We start from the raw sequence: 13,215 nt of genomic DNA, 5'->3' as shown, positions 1-13,215 counted from the left end.
TAAAACAAAAACAAAAGATTTTTGATTTTTATAGAATAAAAAATAATAAGAAAGAGAAAAATATTTTGGATAAAACTTTTACTATTTTATTAATTTTTAATCTTAAATTATTTTCTCACATGATATATTATCAAATTAAATTTTTTACCATGATATTTCTACTGAAATATTATATCATTAATCTTCTTAAAAAATATTTTATCATTAATTAAATTGCATTATTTATTAAAAAAATTAAAAAATGAAGATAAAATAGAGATAAAACACCGATCATGTATTATTATTATTATTACTTATTATTATTATTATTATTATTATTATTATTATTATTATTATTATTATTTTTTTTTTTTTTTTTTTTTTTAACACCTATCATCATTCTTCTTGAACCCTAATTTCCCCTTCTCACTCGTCTGCATCTTCAATTCCAGATTTTGCATATTCAATTCCGGAGTTTGGGGACACAACAGCAGATTCAAGAAATGGTATTTATGGAAGATGATTTCGCCTTACATTTATTTTTCACGGTGAAGATATTGAATGAATTTTGTTGGTGTGATTACTGAACTTCATGTTTATGCGTAAAATTGCTGAAATCACGTCTGAAATTGTTGCCGAAATCATGTTTATTTAAATATGTCTGCATCTCCCGATTCCTACATTCTCGCATAGCCTCAGCGCCGCCTCGCATCGCCTCAGCGCGTTGAGGCGGCCGCCTTTCGCCGACGAGGCGCGTATACACATAAATCTTACAGAGGCGCACATATTGGTGCGCTTCAGCGTCGCCTTGCCTTGAGGCTCGCCTCAAGGCGTCCGCCTCCAGCGATTTTCACAACATTGCTTTAGACTATTCGTTTCTACATTTTTCTTTTTGGGTTTGCACAAGTGTTTTGATCACTTTTAGTCACAGATGAGCCAGCCGTTGGAGCAACACTCTGCTGATCATGGTAAGCTCTTCTCAAGGTTCATGATAAATTTAATCTAATTATGCTTAGATTTTGCTACTTTACTTCAATGTTGTTATGTTTGTCTGGTGTCTTCATGATTTCTCCATGCCGTGAGTGCAGCAAAAGGCGTCGAGGTTTTTGTTGGTGGGTTGCCTCGGACCATTGATGAAGAGAAAATTCGCGAGGTCAGTTACAATTCTGTTTTTTTGTGACATACATGTGTTTGGTTGTTAATGATCGAGGTAATGAAACCATATTGTGATACAAAGGCTTGATTATAAAATGGGTGGTCTTGAGATGTTGAGCCATAATTAGAAGCAGGATAACTCAGGTTTGCCTAGTGAGTTTGGTAGCTTTATAAATCATATTTCGAGGTTGGTTTAAAGATTTGAATATTAATCTTAATATAAAGTAATTTTTCCCTGTAACATTCTTAAGTAAACAAGGAAATAGGAAGACTAATTTAATGAACTTAATTAAAGAACCTGGCAGCTGTGGATGCGTTGCGTTATACTAGTTGGCTGATAATTGTGCATATTCTATTTGCATTCACATGTAGATTCTTGTCTAATTACATGTGGCGTCTTGAACAGTTACTCTGTCTCTGCTTGCAGACACTAACTGGGGAATGTTGGTTCTTTTCTATATTTTCCTTCTCTAAGAAAGATTTCAAGCAGATGCGCTTGTTTTGAGCTTATATACGAGTTGCTTAATTGATGAAATCAACACATTGGTTCTTTCCTCAATCCAAAGAACTAAATAAATGAATAAATAAACTGAGGTGTTGATTTTTAGCTATACTTATGTAAATTCATTCTGGAAAAAACTTCCTCTTACTCAGGTGTTTTCCGATTGCGGTGATATAGTGGAAGTTCGTATGATAAAGGACCAGAACGGCAATACAAAGGTCAATACATGCTACCTCATTTCCATTATTGTAGGAAGTTTATGTCTTTTGTGCTGTTCTTGACTTCTTTCTTGTCCGTGTCGTCACCATATGAAAGAGAAGTTATAATGACGCAACAACATGGATATAATCTCATTTCCCTTGCTCTTTTTGGTTATTCGCAGGGATTCTGCTTTGTGAGATTTTCGACGAAAGAATCTGCAGCGAGAGCTGTGAGGGAAAAAACTGGAATTTTGGTGAGAACTAACTTAACTTAGGAATGTTTTCTTCTTAAGGAGTCTCCTCATTTTTGGCAATTAATCATCTTCTGAGTTTTTTAAACTATTAAACTTGATCGACTCATCAGGTGTTGTCTTCTGCCTGCTAATTGAATGCCTTTTTCCCTTTCCCTTTTCTTTGATTAATATTTCCTGTTTTGATTTTCAGCTAGATGGGAAGAAGATTGGAGTGCTTCCATCAAGTGAGCAGGAGACTCTATACTTCGGGAATCTGAACAAAGGTTTGGTACCTTGGTGTTATTGTTGCTGTGTTTTTAAAGGCACAGTAAAATAAATTCAGTACTATGCTGGAACCTGCTATTTAAGACTTCTCTTGAAAGTTTCCAATTTAGCTAAAATTTTGCAATTTTGGCCAATTTGTGAATTTGATCAAACTTAAATGATGTTCAAGCATTTTTATTTTTACTTTTGGCTAGAAAAAATGTGAATTCTAATAAAAATGAATAAATCATCATTGACTAGGTAGATTAGATATTGATTACGAGTCATTGATGTTGAATCAAGTGCTGTTGCAAATTAAATCTGAAAGTCTAAGTCTAATAAAAGATCATAATTCTGGTAGCACCTCGAAGTACTCCCTTCTAGGTTTGAGATATTGTCTGAAAGTTAAATCTGAAGCAGAAGTTAGTGGTACCAGACATTAAAAACTGATTCTTTTGAACCTAAAAGCTGATATCTACAAATAATTTTCCAAAAGACTCACTTTGTGTTATTCAGACTTAATTATCCGGTAAATTTCAGCAAATTACCAATTGGCCAAAATTGCAACCAATTCCTAATTTCATGGCTAGCGAAAACTTTCAAAGCATTAGCTGAAATAGCTATTTGCACAAACATTCTTTTTTCTTTCTGGGGGGTTTTTCACCATAATTTTATTATGCATCTGTCATTAATTAACCTTGTAGGTGGACATTTTCTAACTTTTTGTGTTTGGTGGTAACACTGCTTAGAAAACTATAATATCAGTATAAATAATGTGCATAGGTGCTACTTCATGAATATTTTTGTTGGGCTTTGTAACTTTCCTGAAGCTCAAGTAATTGAAGTCAATATTGTGCCTGTTTCATGTCTTTAAAAATGCCAAAATGTCTCTCTCTCACGCACATATGCACGCAGATCTCGTTTGGTTAGTCTGGGTGATATAAAATTATAATGTCCAGTTCCTTCATGATGGACTTGCTAAATCTAACCATATGTTCTTCTCACATCATTGGTCCACTTTTGTCCATGCAAGACTGAATTTTCTCCTTTATTTCAGCTTGGACTGCTGATGAATTTAAGAGAATGGTGCTGCAGGTATCCTTCTTTGTTTTCTGGGGTTTCCTGTGGAAGTTTCCTTAAATTTCAACAGAGTTCCCATGTCTGTTTCACTGATTAGTTCCTTTTTACGTGCTACAGATTTTCCCAGATATTGAATCCATTGATCTTGCAATGATTAAAGACACACCACCAGGTCAAAAGCCACGAAACCGTGGTTTTGCCTTTGTCAAGTTTTCCTCTCATGCTGTGAGTTCTTTTTGTTCTCTTATTTATTCTTCCAGCTAAACGACTTGAAATGCCATAGTTTCTAAGTCTGTGGTGAGAAATTAAGACTTTCTTGTTGCATCTTAAATTATACAGGGTAGAAGCTCAGGTTGGTGGTTTTGATTCTGAGTTCCAGCATCAATTCTTGACCCATTTGTTACTGGAAATCTCCACTTGAATAATATATCGAAAAATGAACTTCGCAAATTTGACCAATCCTTCAAAACTTTCTTACTACTTACAAAAAGCTGAAAATCTTTGCAAGTCTAATTCCTACAACTATTTACTTTCCGACAAAAAAGTACCAATTAAAAATATCTGAAGAATTGTTCAGTTGTGCATGTTTTTCAGTAAACTTCCATCTCAAACTGTGACATCTCTGATGGTACTCAGTTCAAAACAATGTGCAATTGCACATTGACATCAATTGCAACTGGAACCATACCACAACAATTTCTACTATTGATGCAATGTGCAAAATAGAACTTTCATTCTATATGAGTAAAAGGTTAATGCAAGTGCTACAATTTAAACATACTATATTGGTGATAACAGAATCTCTTATCGTCCACTTCCTGGTCCCTTCTCTTCTTTCTTAGTCAACCAAATCTAGAAGTATTTTGAATATGCCATCCTCTTTATATTGTCCTGTTGGAATGTCATATCAAAATATTTCAACTTCTTCTCCTTGACATCTCTCTCTATGCAACAATTTATGCAATAATTTAAAATCAAGAAATATTCAACTTCTTCTCCTTGACATCTCTTTCTCTATGCAACAATTTAAAATCAAGAAATCATTATTTCTTTATGATGCCATTTCTTCATATTGATTTATTCATTTATGCATCACATTTATTTCATCCTGAAGCATTCTGGCAATCACATTCCTTCTGAAAACACAATCAAACACATTGACAGTTTTCAACATAACTTTTCAATTTTTTTGAACAGCCTCCCTCCCCAGAGAAAAGAATAAGAAGACAAAGCCCAAAAACTCCTAACATAGACTGATTTAAAGTTATCTGATAAACTTTCATAGGTAAAGAAGCCAACATTAAGATTCTCAATAGTGATAAGCAGACTGTAAATGTAGAAGTTATGAAGTAAAATGTATGTCTTGCTTTTCTGTCTTAGTCTCCGTGTGGCCTATAGATATTAGCCCATAGTCCTATTAAATTCTATTTCGTTATATGACTATCACGGCAACAAATTTGTATACTTTTCTCCTCTACTTCAATATACTACCTGGATTTTAAGTTTTGTGGCTTATTTAGAATATCAACTTTTGTTTCTGCTCTTGTATTAAAGATACTGATCCTCTGAACTCTCATGTTCTTTGGTCTTCTAGAATCTCAAATTCATCCTTTATGTTTTTCAATAATAACCTTTGACGATGTCCATAATCACTCATCAAATTCATCTCTTTAAGTTCAACTGGTCTTAGCTATCACTGATTTTCGATCAGTAGTTTTGTGATTTTGGTTATGTTATGCCTCTTAGACAAATTCAGCAGTTTTAATAAATGTTGGGGGAGAATGATTTTAGAATCACTTCCATTCTCCCCATTTTGGAGGGAATTGGCCAAATCCCCAACTTTTATGGAAGTACTTTTGGGGACGTTTACTTTGAGTGATAGGATAGATAGAAAAAAATGATATAGGCTAATCTACCATTTACTTTGAGGATTGGTTAATTTTAAACTTGTTTGATAATCTAATCCTTCAAATACTGAATCACATCTTTATCTATCTATCCTATCACACAAAGTTAACAACTTCTTAGAGGATCCATTCCTTTTCAGTTCTTCCAGGCACTCTCATTAATGTGTGAATAGATGATTCTGAGCTAAAAGATACTGATACAAGTTCAAAGTTCTTACAACTGCACAGCCTTGAAAACAAATTTGCAAACAAATTAAATATGAGTAATTTCACAGAAAAATTATTGCCCAAAGCTTCCAAATTTTCTTCTCATCGCAGAGCCTGGGTCCTCTTTATCTAGTTTATGTCTATCTCAAATCTAAAATCTTTGTCAATGGTCTTATTGTGGTAGGTTCCCTCCTTACCTTGTTCAAGTGGGGATTTTTAGCACGAAAATTCAATGAACCTGTGAGCATGAAATTAACTCCCAACAACTTAATTGAAGAACACCAATCTTGCCTCTGCAATAAAACATCATTAACAATTCTTCTGCAACTTCTGCCACTCTTTTGATATGCAATCTTTCATCAAGTCTGCAGTCAATTCTTCAAATTGAAGCAGAGGCCAATTAAAATACCAATGAATCCATTCTCTATCAGAAATTGAAAATACCTACTTCAAAATTCTTAATCACAGGCTGCTGCACGCGCTCTTAGAGTGGGCTCTCAACCAGAGTTTCGTCTTGGAAGTTTGCACCCAGCTATTCAGTGGGCAGAAGAGGACTCTGAAATTGATGCAAAAGAACTGGCTAAGGTTCATAATCAATCAATATTCTCATGAATAATAAGCTTAATAATATTCAGAAATGTTGCAGTATCTTTAATCTTCTTTTCCATTATTTCCAGGTCAAAGTAGCCTTTGTCAGAAACCTGCCCACTGATGCTGAGGAGAAATATTTAAGTCGATTGTTTGATCCTTATGGCAAGGTCTTTACATATTTTGACATTGATTTCGGCATTTCTTTGATATATTACACACACTTATCATGTAATGCTGATGCCGTCTGTCAGGTGGAGAGAGTGGTGGTATCCAAAAAAGGTAGCTCATCTGTTGGTTTTGTTCATTTCACTGAGAGATCGGTAAGTTGGTTTATATTTGTCATGTTCATGATAACATATTCTATCTAGCCCAGTTATTTCGTCTCCATAGGGCAGTTATATTTCTCAAAATGTTTTTATTTGAATTGCATGTTAGATGAGTTTGCTGTTTGTTTTTCTTGGCCATGGGATATATCACATAGTCCAATTCAGGACCAGATCTGTATCTGCTTTAAGTTATTTCTTACGTCTTCTTTTCTGTTTGTATGTGGTGTGTTTGTATTTCAATCTTAATCATGACAACTAGGATATGTGATCAAATCTTATTCATTTTCTTGGCTCTCCATCACTGACTCATTAAGTAGTTCCAGCCTCAAAACACTATTAATTTCTAATGCAGGATCTTGAGAGAGCCGTCAACGAACTGAATGGAAAAAAAGTTGGAGGACCTAGGGAAGGCCAAGAGTATGTAGTCCAGGTAGTTAAAAGTACTTTAGAAGCTTCCTTGTAGTCTGGTATCTAATATATTTTGTTATTTCTCTACAGTCTACTCTTGGTTTCTTTATCTTAACATGTCTTTGAGAAAAATACCTGAAACTATTGTCTGCAAACAGGTTGAAGTTGCACGACCTATGGAGAAAAGCAAGAAGCGAGTTCGTGAGTATCCAGAAAATACTTCTTCTTTTCAGGACCAATCTAAAATCTTGAAATCAAATATTCAGAATTCCCATATCTCGAGGGTAAATACGTCTCCATTTCAAATTTTTTATTTGAAAGATTTTGTTTTTTCTTACCCCCAATATTTTGGGTACTCTTATTTCAATTTTAAGCATAACGGAAATCATGATTGTTTTAGTAAATTCTAAAAATAGTATCTAATTGTGGTGTGCAATAGCACCATAAGAAAGCACAAGACACTCCATTTCACCAACACAATAGAGCATGTGCAACAGCCAAAGTTTGAAAAATTTGGCCTGTATAGTATTGTTGATGTCCAAAGACGGCATAATTAGGTCCCATCTCTCATATTAACAATTTTAGTGAATTGAGGCTCCCAAAACACTCCTTTGCAGCTATGTTCAGTTTCTTGGTTGGTGATATCCTATTTACTTTTGTTTTCTTGGTCATAATTGGTTCCTCTAGAAACACTGAGGTTGCATCTAAATTTCATCCTTTCTCCTATTGGAGTCATTAATTTACAGAATCCAGTACTTGTTAGGATTTCTTTTGTATAAACATGTTTTCTTTATGAGCCTTGACATGTCATTGTTGTCTTACAGGAAGTGGAGCCTGCTGATCCTTATGAGGATGCTGTAATAGCGTTACCTTTAGCTGTTAAAGAGCGGTTGCTTCGAATCCTGCGACTTGGAATTGCTACTAGGTTTGATGTAAGTTCAAGTTTCTAATAATCGTTTGGCGGTTAATATTGCAATATAGTTTTTGAAGACCCACAATAGTACAACTTTTTGTATGGTAAGATGAATTTCAACCGATTTATCTGAATCCAGCTAACTATTGAAAATTAAATTGAGGTTACCAATTACAACTTTTAGGGTGCGTTTACTTTGATGGAAAATGAGAGAAAAAGTATATTTTCACCTATTTTCCACCATTTTCACATGTTTACTATGATGGAAAATTTTCTCCGGGCAGGGTGGAATATTTTCTAGGGCAGCCACTTTTCACTCCTTTTGTCTCCAATGTTGGATAATATTATCCTAAAGTAGGGGTGTGAAATATTTACCAACACTTTCTCATCTTTTCATCTTTAGTAAACATATGATACAAAAAGGAGGAAAAGATAATATTTTCTCATCTTTTCTTATCCATCATTTTCCAATGAATTTTTTTACAACCAAAGTAAATGCACCCTTAGTGTTCATTCATTAATGTGCTGTAGAAGTTACTGTGGCTGCCTTTGGAGTTGTGTTTGCCTTCACTCTTAAGTTCCCTCCCTATCCTGATTTCCTAATTAGATCTGGATTGAAAATAGAATATGTAGTTATGAACATAAAAATATGTTGTGATCGGGCCATTTTGGACCCACACCCTGGTAAAAATACCAAAAATGTCTGTTAACATTTATGTTGTTCTCTCTCAGTTTGTTTTTACAGAGCTCCTACTAGATAGATGCATGGAGTATATACATGATGAGTAAGAGATGGAGAAAATCAATAAAATCAAATCTACATATCATGATGATAGATTAGAAGTATCTTATAATTATGTGAGGATCAGGGTATCATTTCTTGTTTTTAAATACTCCTCTCAAGTAAAATATGAGAATGAAGGATTTGAGGAAATCTTGGTTGCACTAATTTTGTGTGACGATTCATGTATTAGAGAAAATATGACACATGCTGCATTATCTATATGAAAAGGCCACACTCGCAGTAGTTATTGCATATATTTCACATGAAAAAATCTTCTGCAAGTTTCATAATTTCCTCATCTGTCAACAGATTGATGTCAACAGTTTACGCAGTCTCAAGGAATTACCCGAGCCTATTGCTATATCCGTTCTTGACCAGGTTATAACACACCTGTAAAATATGATTGATGTTTGTTTTTCCCTTGCAAGAAAAAGGTTCTATTCAATATGCATTACTACAATTCTCGCCTATTCAATTTCTTCAATCTTCTTTGTAGTTTATGATATCAGGATCAGCTTCACAAAATAAGTCAGCATACCTAGCTGCAGTGATCTCTAAAGTATGTAACTCAATTCTAATCTACTGGTTTTAAGCTTTCTTGCATTACTCTTCATTGAGCCATTAATTTCTGTCATAGCACCTAGTCGATAAAGTGGGACCGGATCAGAGCTTGGTCAGTTTGTTGCGAGCTGAGGATACTACAAGGACCGAATACAAGCCATTCAACTTCTCGAATCAACTGTCATCCCCCATTGTTGGTTCCTTTACATCTCATGCAGACACTGCAGCTAGGTATGTTTTCCATCTTGTGACATTTGTGCGCACTACACATTGAATCTGGTCATTACATAACTATACTAGTCTGGCTGATTGTGAAACATTCATTCCATGTCGAAATATAAAATCTTGATTAACATTAATCTTATTTCCTGTTTAGTGAGATGTTCAGGAATACATCACTTCCTAATTGATTTTCAGGTCCGACATTTATGCACCACACCATTCAGCGCTGCGCCCGGATTATCCTTTATCTAATCGAACAATGATAGGAAGAGTAGACGAGAGAGGTTCTCTTTTATCAAGCCGATCTCTATACTCATCTGAGAGCATCCCGATTCCAAGAACAGTACTGGAGGAAGGAAGCCGATCTCTGTACGCATCCGAGAGCATCCCGATTCCAAGAACAGTACTGGAGGAGGGAAGCAATTCCCGGTTCGAGGCAACACCACCACACCCCACCGGATCTTATGGTAGGGTTGCAATACAAACCGAGGAGCGGCATCTATCTCCTCCCCAAGTAGCACCGAGTTCATCGTATGCCAGATTGGGTCCGGGTTTGATCTCAGACGTTAGAGGTGTCGCCAGGCAGCAAGCATCTCGACCTCAGATGAGGTTCGATCCATTCACCGGTGAGCCCTACAAGTTCGATCCTTTTACCGGCGAACCAATAATTCATCCAGCGAATCCTACACGCCACTTCTGAGTTTTGTATTAACGACAATCTTATTTCCGTTTTACGTTGTTATTTTTCCTACTGTAGCTTGTTACATAACATACACAAACAATTCACATTCACGAGTTTCATTTCTATACATACGCCTATGTTCCAAAATCAGACCCAACCAAAATATTTTTTGCCCTCAAACGAATGGAACCGAACCTTCAAGTGTATGAAACTGAAATGTTCAGTTCGTTTTATGACATTTGGGTTTCGTTTTTTTGTTTGCTTTGTTTTGTACATAATTGTGTAAAAAAAATATTCAAATTGGAACAACATGAATATAGAAATTGAATAGATTGGATAATTCAAATTTTAAAAGTTCATTCTTATAATTAGAGATTTGAAAACTAAAGAACTAATTAAAAAAGACAGTTAAGAATTCAGGCAGTTCGAGTTGAAACTGTATATATTCCTCGCATATAAATCGAGTTTTTTCAGACAAGTGTAAGTGATCCTACTCTTGATGGCCAATACAATTAAAGCCAATCAAAAAGGCTAACATATAAGGTGAATTCTAAGCAAAAAAGCTATGCTTGGCAAAAAAATGAAGAGTAGAAGCAAGGGTCGTTACCATGAAGAAACTGTCATGATTTATATCATACAATTAGCAAATATACATTCTAAAACCAGTTTCATCAAAGTAAGCCATGGCATCGACATAAACATTAATCCAGAAAAGAAAGGGAAACTGTTTTCTTTAGAATCCAAATAATGGAATTGCGGCCGGTCAATGACCACAAACACTGATTATTTGATTGCAGAATTATTCATACGAAAATACAATGAGAATATACACACACGACTCGTTCTAAATGAGAGCTATACCAGACTGTAATTGATGTATGCTGATATTTACTTCCAGTCGAGCATGTCGAGGAGCCACAGCACCTGGTCCTCTGAGTTTGCAGCGTCGCAGAAATCCAGCTCGATCCCAAAAACATCAATGACACTTTCACTACCATGGTCCATGAAAAGCAAAGAAATCCACGCCCTAATACCGGACACGAAAGGGTGTGCAGGTGAAAAGTCAAGGTAATCAAATGCCAGGGCCCGGAATGTGGAGCGATCTATATAATCGAAAACAGACTTGTTTATGATACAAGCAACTTTTTGGGAATCCTTTCGGCCTACAAAAACAGAGACGCTGACAGTCTGACCCAAAGGGATATTAAACCTCGGTACCATTGGCAACGTCATCTTGTAGTCTGGGCTCATCAAGTGAAACCTAAGAACATCAGAGATTCCAGTTGGTGGAGTCCAAGACCCCTTTTGGAGTACCGGTCCCGGAACCACTTCCGAGAACATAAGGTTATCTTCAGTCCAAATGTCGATATAAAACTCCAAATCCTTGAAGGATAATCGTGGTGGAAGAAGGGTTCTGTTCTTCTGGCGTTTGTAAAATGATTTAAAAAGCTTGTGATACGATAGAATAGGAGGTGACGACTGCTTGCAGACAGATGGCCATCTCTTTGCACACAAGCATTTCCATAAATAGTCGTCTTGAGCAATCTCTCTCCACTGCTTGCAAACTGACATACACGTTGCCAGATCTCTACCTTCTAGAAGAGGGAAAACAACCTTCAAAATCTCCTCGGATGACATCTCCACAGAGGAAAATACTTTCGTGGGGCAGACTTTTTGGACGAACTACTTTTGCAGCACCAGAGACCTACCAGTTCTAAATTCAAATCAGTTCCTGAAACCAATTAAGTATGTTTGAATATCACATGCCACTCATTACTAAAATCATTACTGCAAGATGTTTAGCTTTAGTATCCATACAAAAATGAAACTTCACAATGGTTATGAGAGAAACAAGCCTAAGGAAGATTAACGATTGCATTTCACATTCGTGATCATGAAAACATGAATAATATCTCAAGATAAAATGCATCTGTGTACTTGATCTAAGTTTAGCCTTATTGATGCACAAACATACAATGAAGTAGCAATATTTTCAGCACACAAAATCATCAAAATCACATTGTTTTTTTATCAACACATTAAACTAGGCACTCAACAAAATTCTTGCAATCACATTTGTACAGGCTCCAACATGATAATACCATAAGAATTTTTGTTGATACTTATCAACCTTGTATTACAAAAGTTGTATATCACAAAGAATCAACACAAGCCATCAATAATTCAATACCCAATTTAATGCATATAACGCACAAATCTCACCAATAGTACAAAATTGAATTCGTAAAATAGTAAAACGAATTCACCAGAGACACAAACTAGCAGAACATATAATAACTCCCAAGGAAAAAAACAAAATCAAATAAAATTCAAGCAAATGGACATCAACGTAAAACGCAAATTGAAATCCAACACAAACTAGATAAGGTCAACAATCGAACCCCAATACCAATTACCATATAAAGGAATCAAACCCTAATTGAGAGTATAATTAAACTAAAAACAGCGAAGAAAGGAAAGAAAAGGAGTTTACCATTTACGATTCCGCAGCTACAAAAATGGATTAATCGCAATAAAAGAAAAGGAAAAAAGAAAATGAGGAAGAGCAACTATTTATTTATAACTGGAAGCTTTGGATCCTGATTAGTCTGCACATGAGAGAGAAAATAGCCAAGTGGTGGGATTCAGTGCGACGCGACATATAGAAATTAGAAATGGATGAGATTTTTTGTGGACCCCTTATTATTATGGGTAAATATCACTTTATGTCCCATCGTTTGGCCGAATTATCGATTATGTCCCAACTTATCGATAATATCTAATCGGTACCCAACCTAACAACATTTTTTCAATTGTGTCCCGTAAAAATTTTCCGGCGTACGAAAGTTGACGTGGAACGCCGGAGTTTGATTATGTGGACTTATTAATCCACTTGGAATTGCCACATTCATTATATTTTAATAAAAAAACTTAACATAATCCATATCATCTCATCTTCTTCCCCTGCACCAGAAGAACCACATCATCCCCTTCTCCGCCTCGCCGCCGACCTCCACTCCTGCGACGCTGCCGTCACCACCATCATTACCGTCAAGCCTACCGTCAGCGCCGCAAAAACACCAAAGGCCGTCTACCATCTCAAGCCTACTGTCGACTCTTCTCTTCTCCTCACCTATTTCCTCACTCTCCACGAAACACACCACTGGTCGTCTATCATCTCCAGCGAAATCCCGCATTCCC

General features: G+C 35.7%; 2 protein-coding genes across 4 annotated transcripts; one reads left to right on the top strand and one right to left on the bottom strand.

The window, feature by feature from the left end:
• The first annotated feature begins 341 nt into the window (after positions 1-341).
• Positions 342-10,161, top strand: LOC130989623 (uncharacterized). The gene is made up of 18 exons (XM_057913648.1): positions 342-485; positions 911-947; positions 1,068-1,132; positions 1,789-1,854; positions 2,019-2,090; positions 2,281-2,353; positions 3,391-3,428; positions 3,531-3,638; positions 5,996-6,112; positions 6,205-6,285; positions 6,370-6,438; positions 6,797-6,874; positions 7,011-7,136; positions 7,677-7,784; positions 8,859-8,927; positions 9,046-9,108; positions 9,187-9,341; positions 9,528-10,161. Exons 1-18 carry the CDS (start codon positions 483-485, stop codon positions 10,030-10,032), a joined length of 1,833 nt encoding a protein of 610 aa, XP_057769631.1. The 5' UTR covers positions 342-482; the 3' UTR covers positions 10,033-10,161.
• Positions 10,162-10,728: 567 nt separating this feature from the next.
• On the bottom strand, positions 10,729-12,663 carry LOC130989649 (F-box protein At5g39250). 3 transcript variants are annotated; one of them, XM_057913688.1, is made up of 2 exons: positions 12,509-12,663; positions 10,729-11,746 (listed from the first exon to the last, which is right to left on the bottom strand). In XM_057913688.1, exon 2 carries the CDS (start codon positions 11,650-11,652, stop codon positions 10,903-10,905), a length of 750 nt encoding a protein of 249 aa, XP_057769671.1. In that variant the 5' UTR covers positions 11,653-11,746; positions 12,509-12,663; the 3' UTR covers positions 10,729-10,902. The 3 variants fall into 3 exon arrangements, with proteins under 3 accessions (XP_057769671.1, XP_057769672.1, XP_057769673.1); XM_057913689.1 differs by having other exon boundaries at positions 10,729-11,719; XM_057913690.1 differs by having other exon boundaries at positions 10,729-11,728; positions 12,509-12,645.
• Positions 12,664-13,215: the final 552 nt, after the last annotated feature.

The sequence above is a fragment of the Salvia miltiorrhiza genome, chromosome 6 (assembly GCF_028751815.1).
Source record: "Salvia miltiorrhiza cultivar Shanhuang (shh) chromosome 6, IMPLAD_Smil_shh, whole genome shotgun sequence".
Classification (NCBI taxonomy): Eukaryota; Viridiplantae; Streptophyta; class Magnoliopsida; order Lamiales; family Lamiaceae; genus Salvia; species Salvia miltiorrhiza.
Note: the sequence above shows the minus strand (reverse complement) of the source record. Positions and strands in the feature narration are given on the sequence as shown.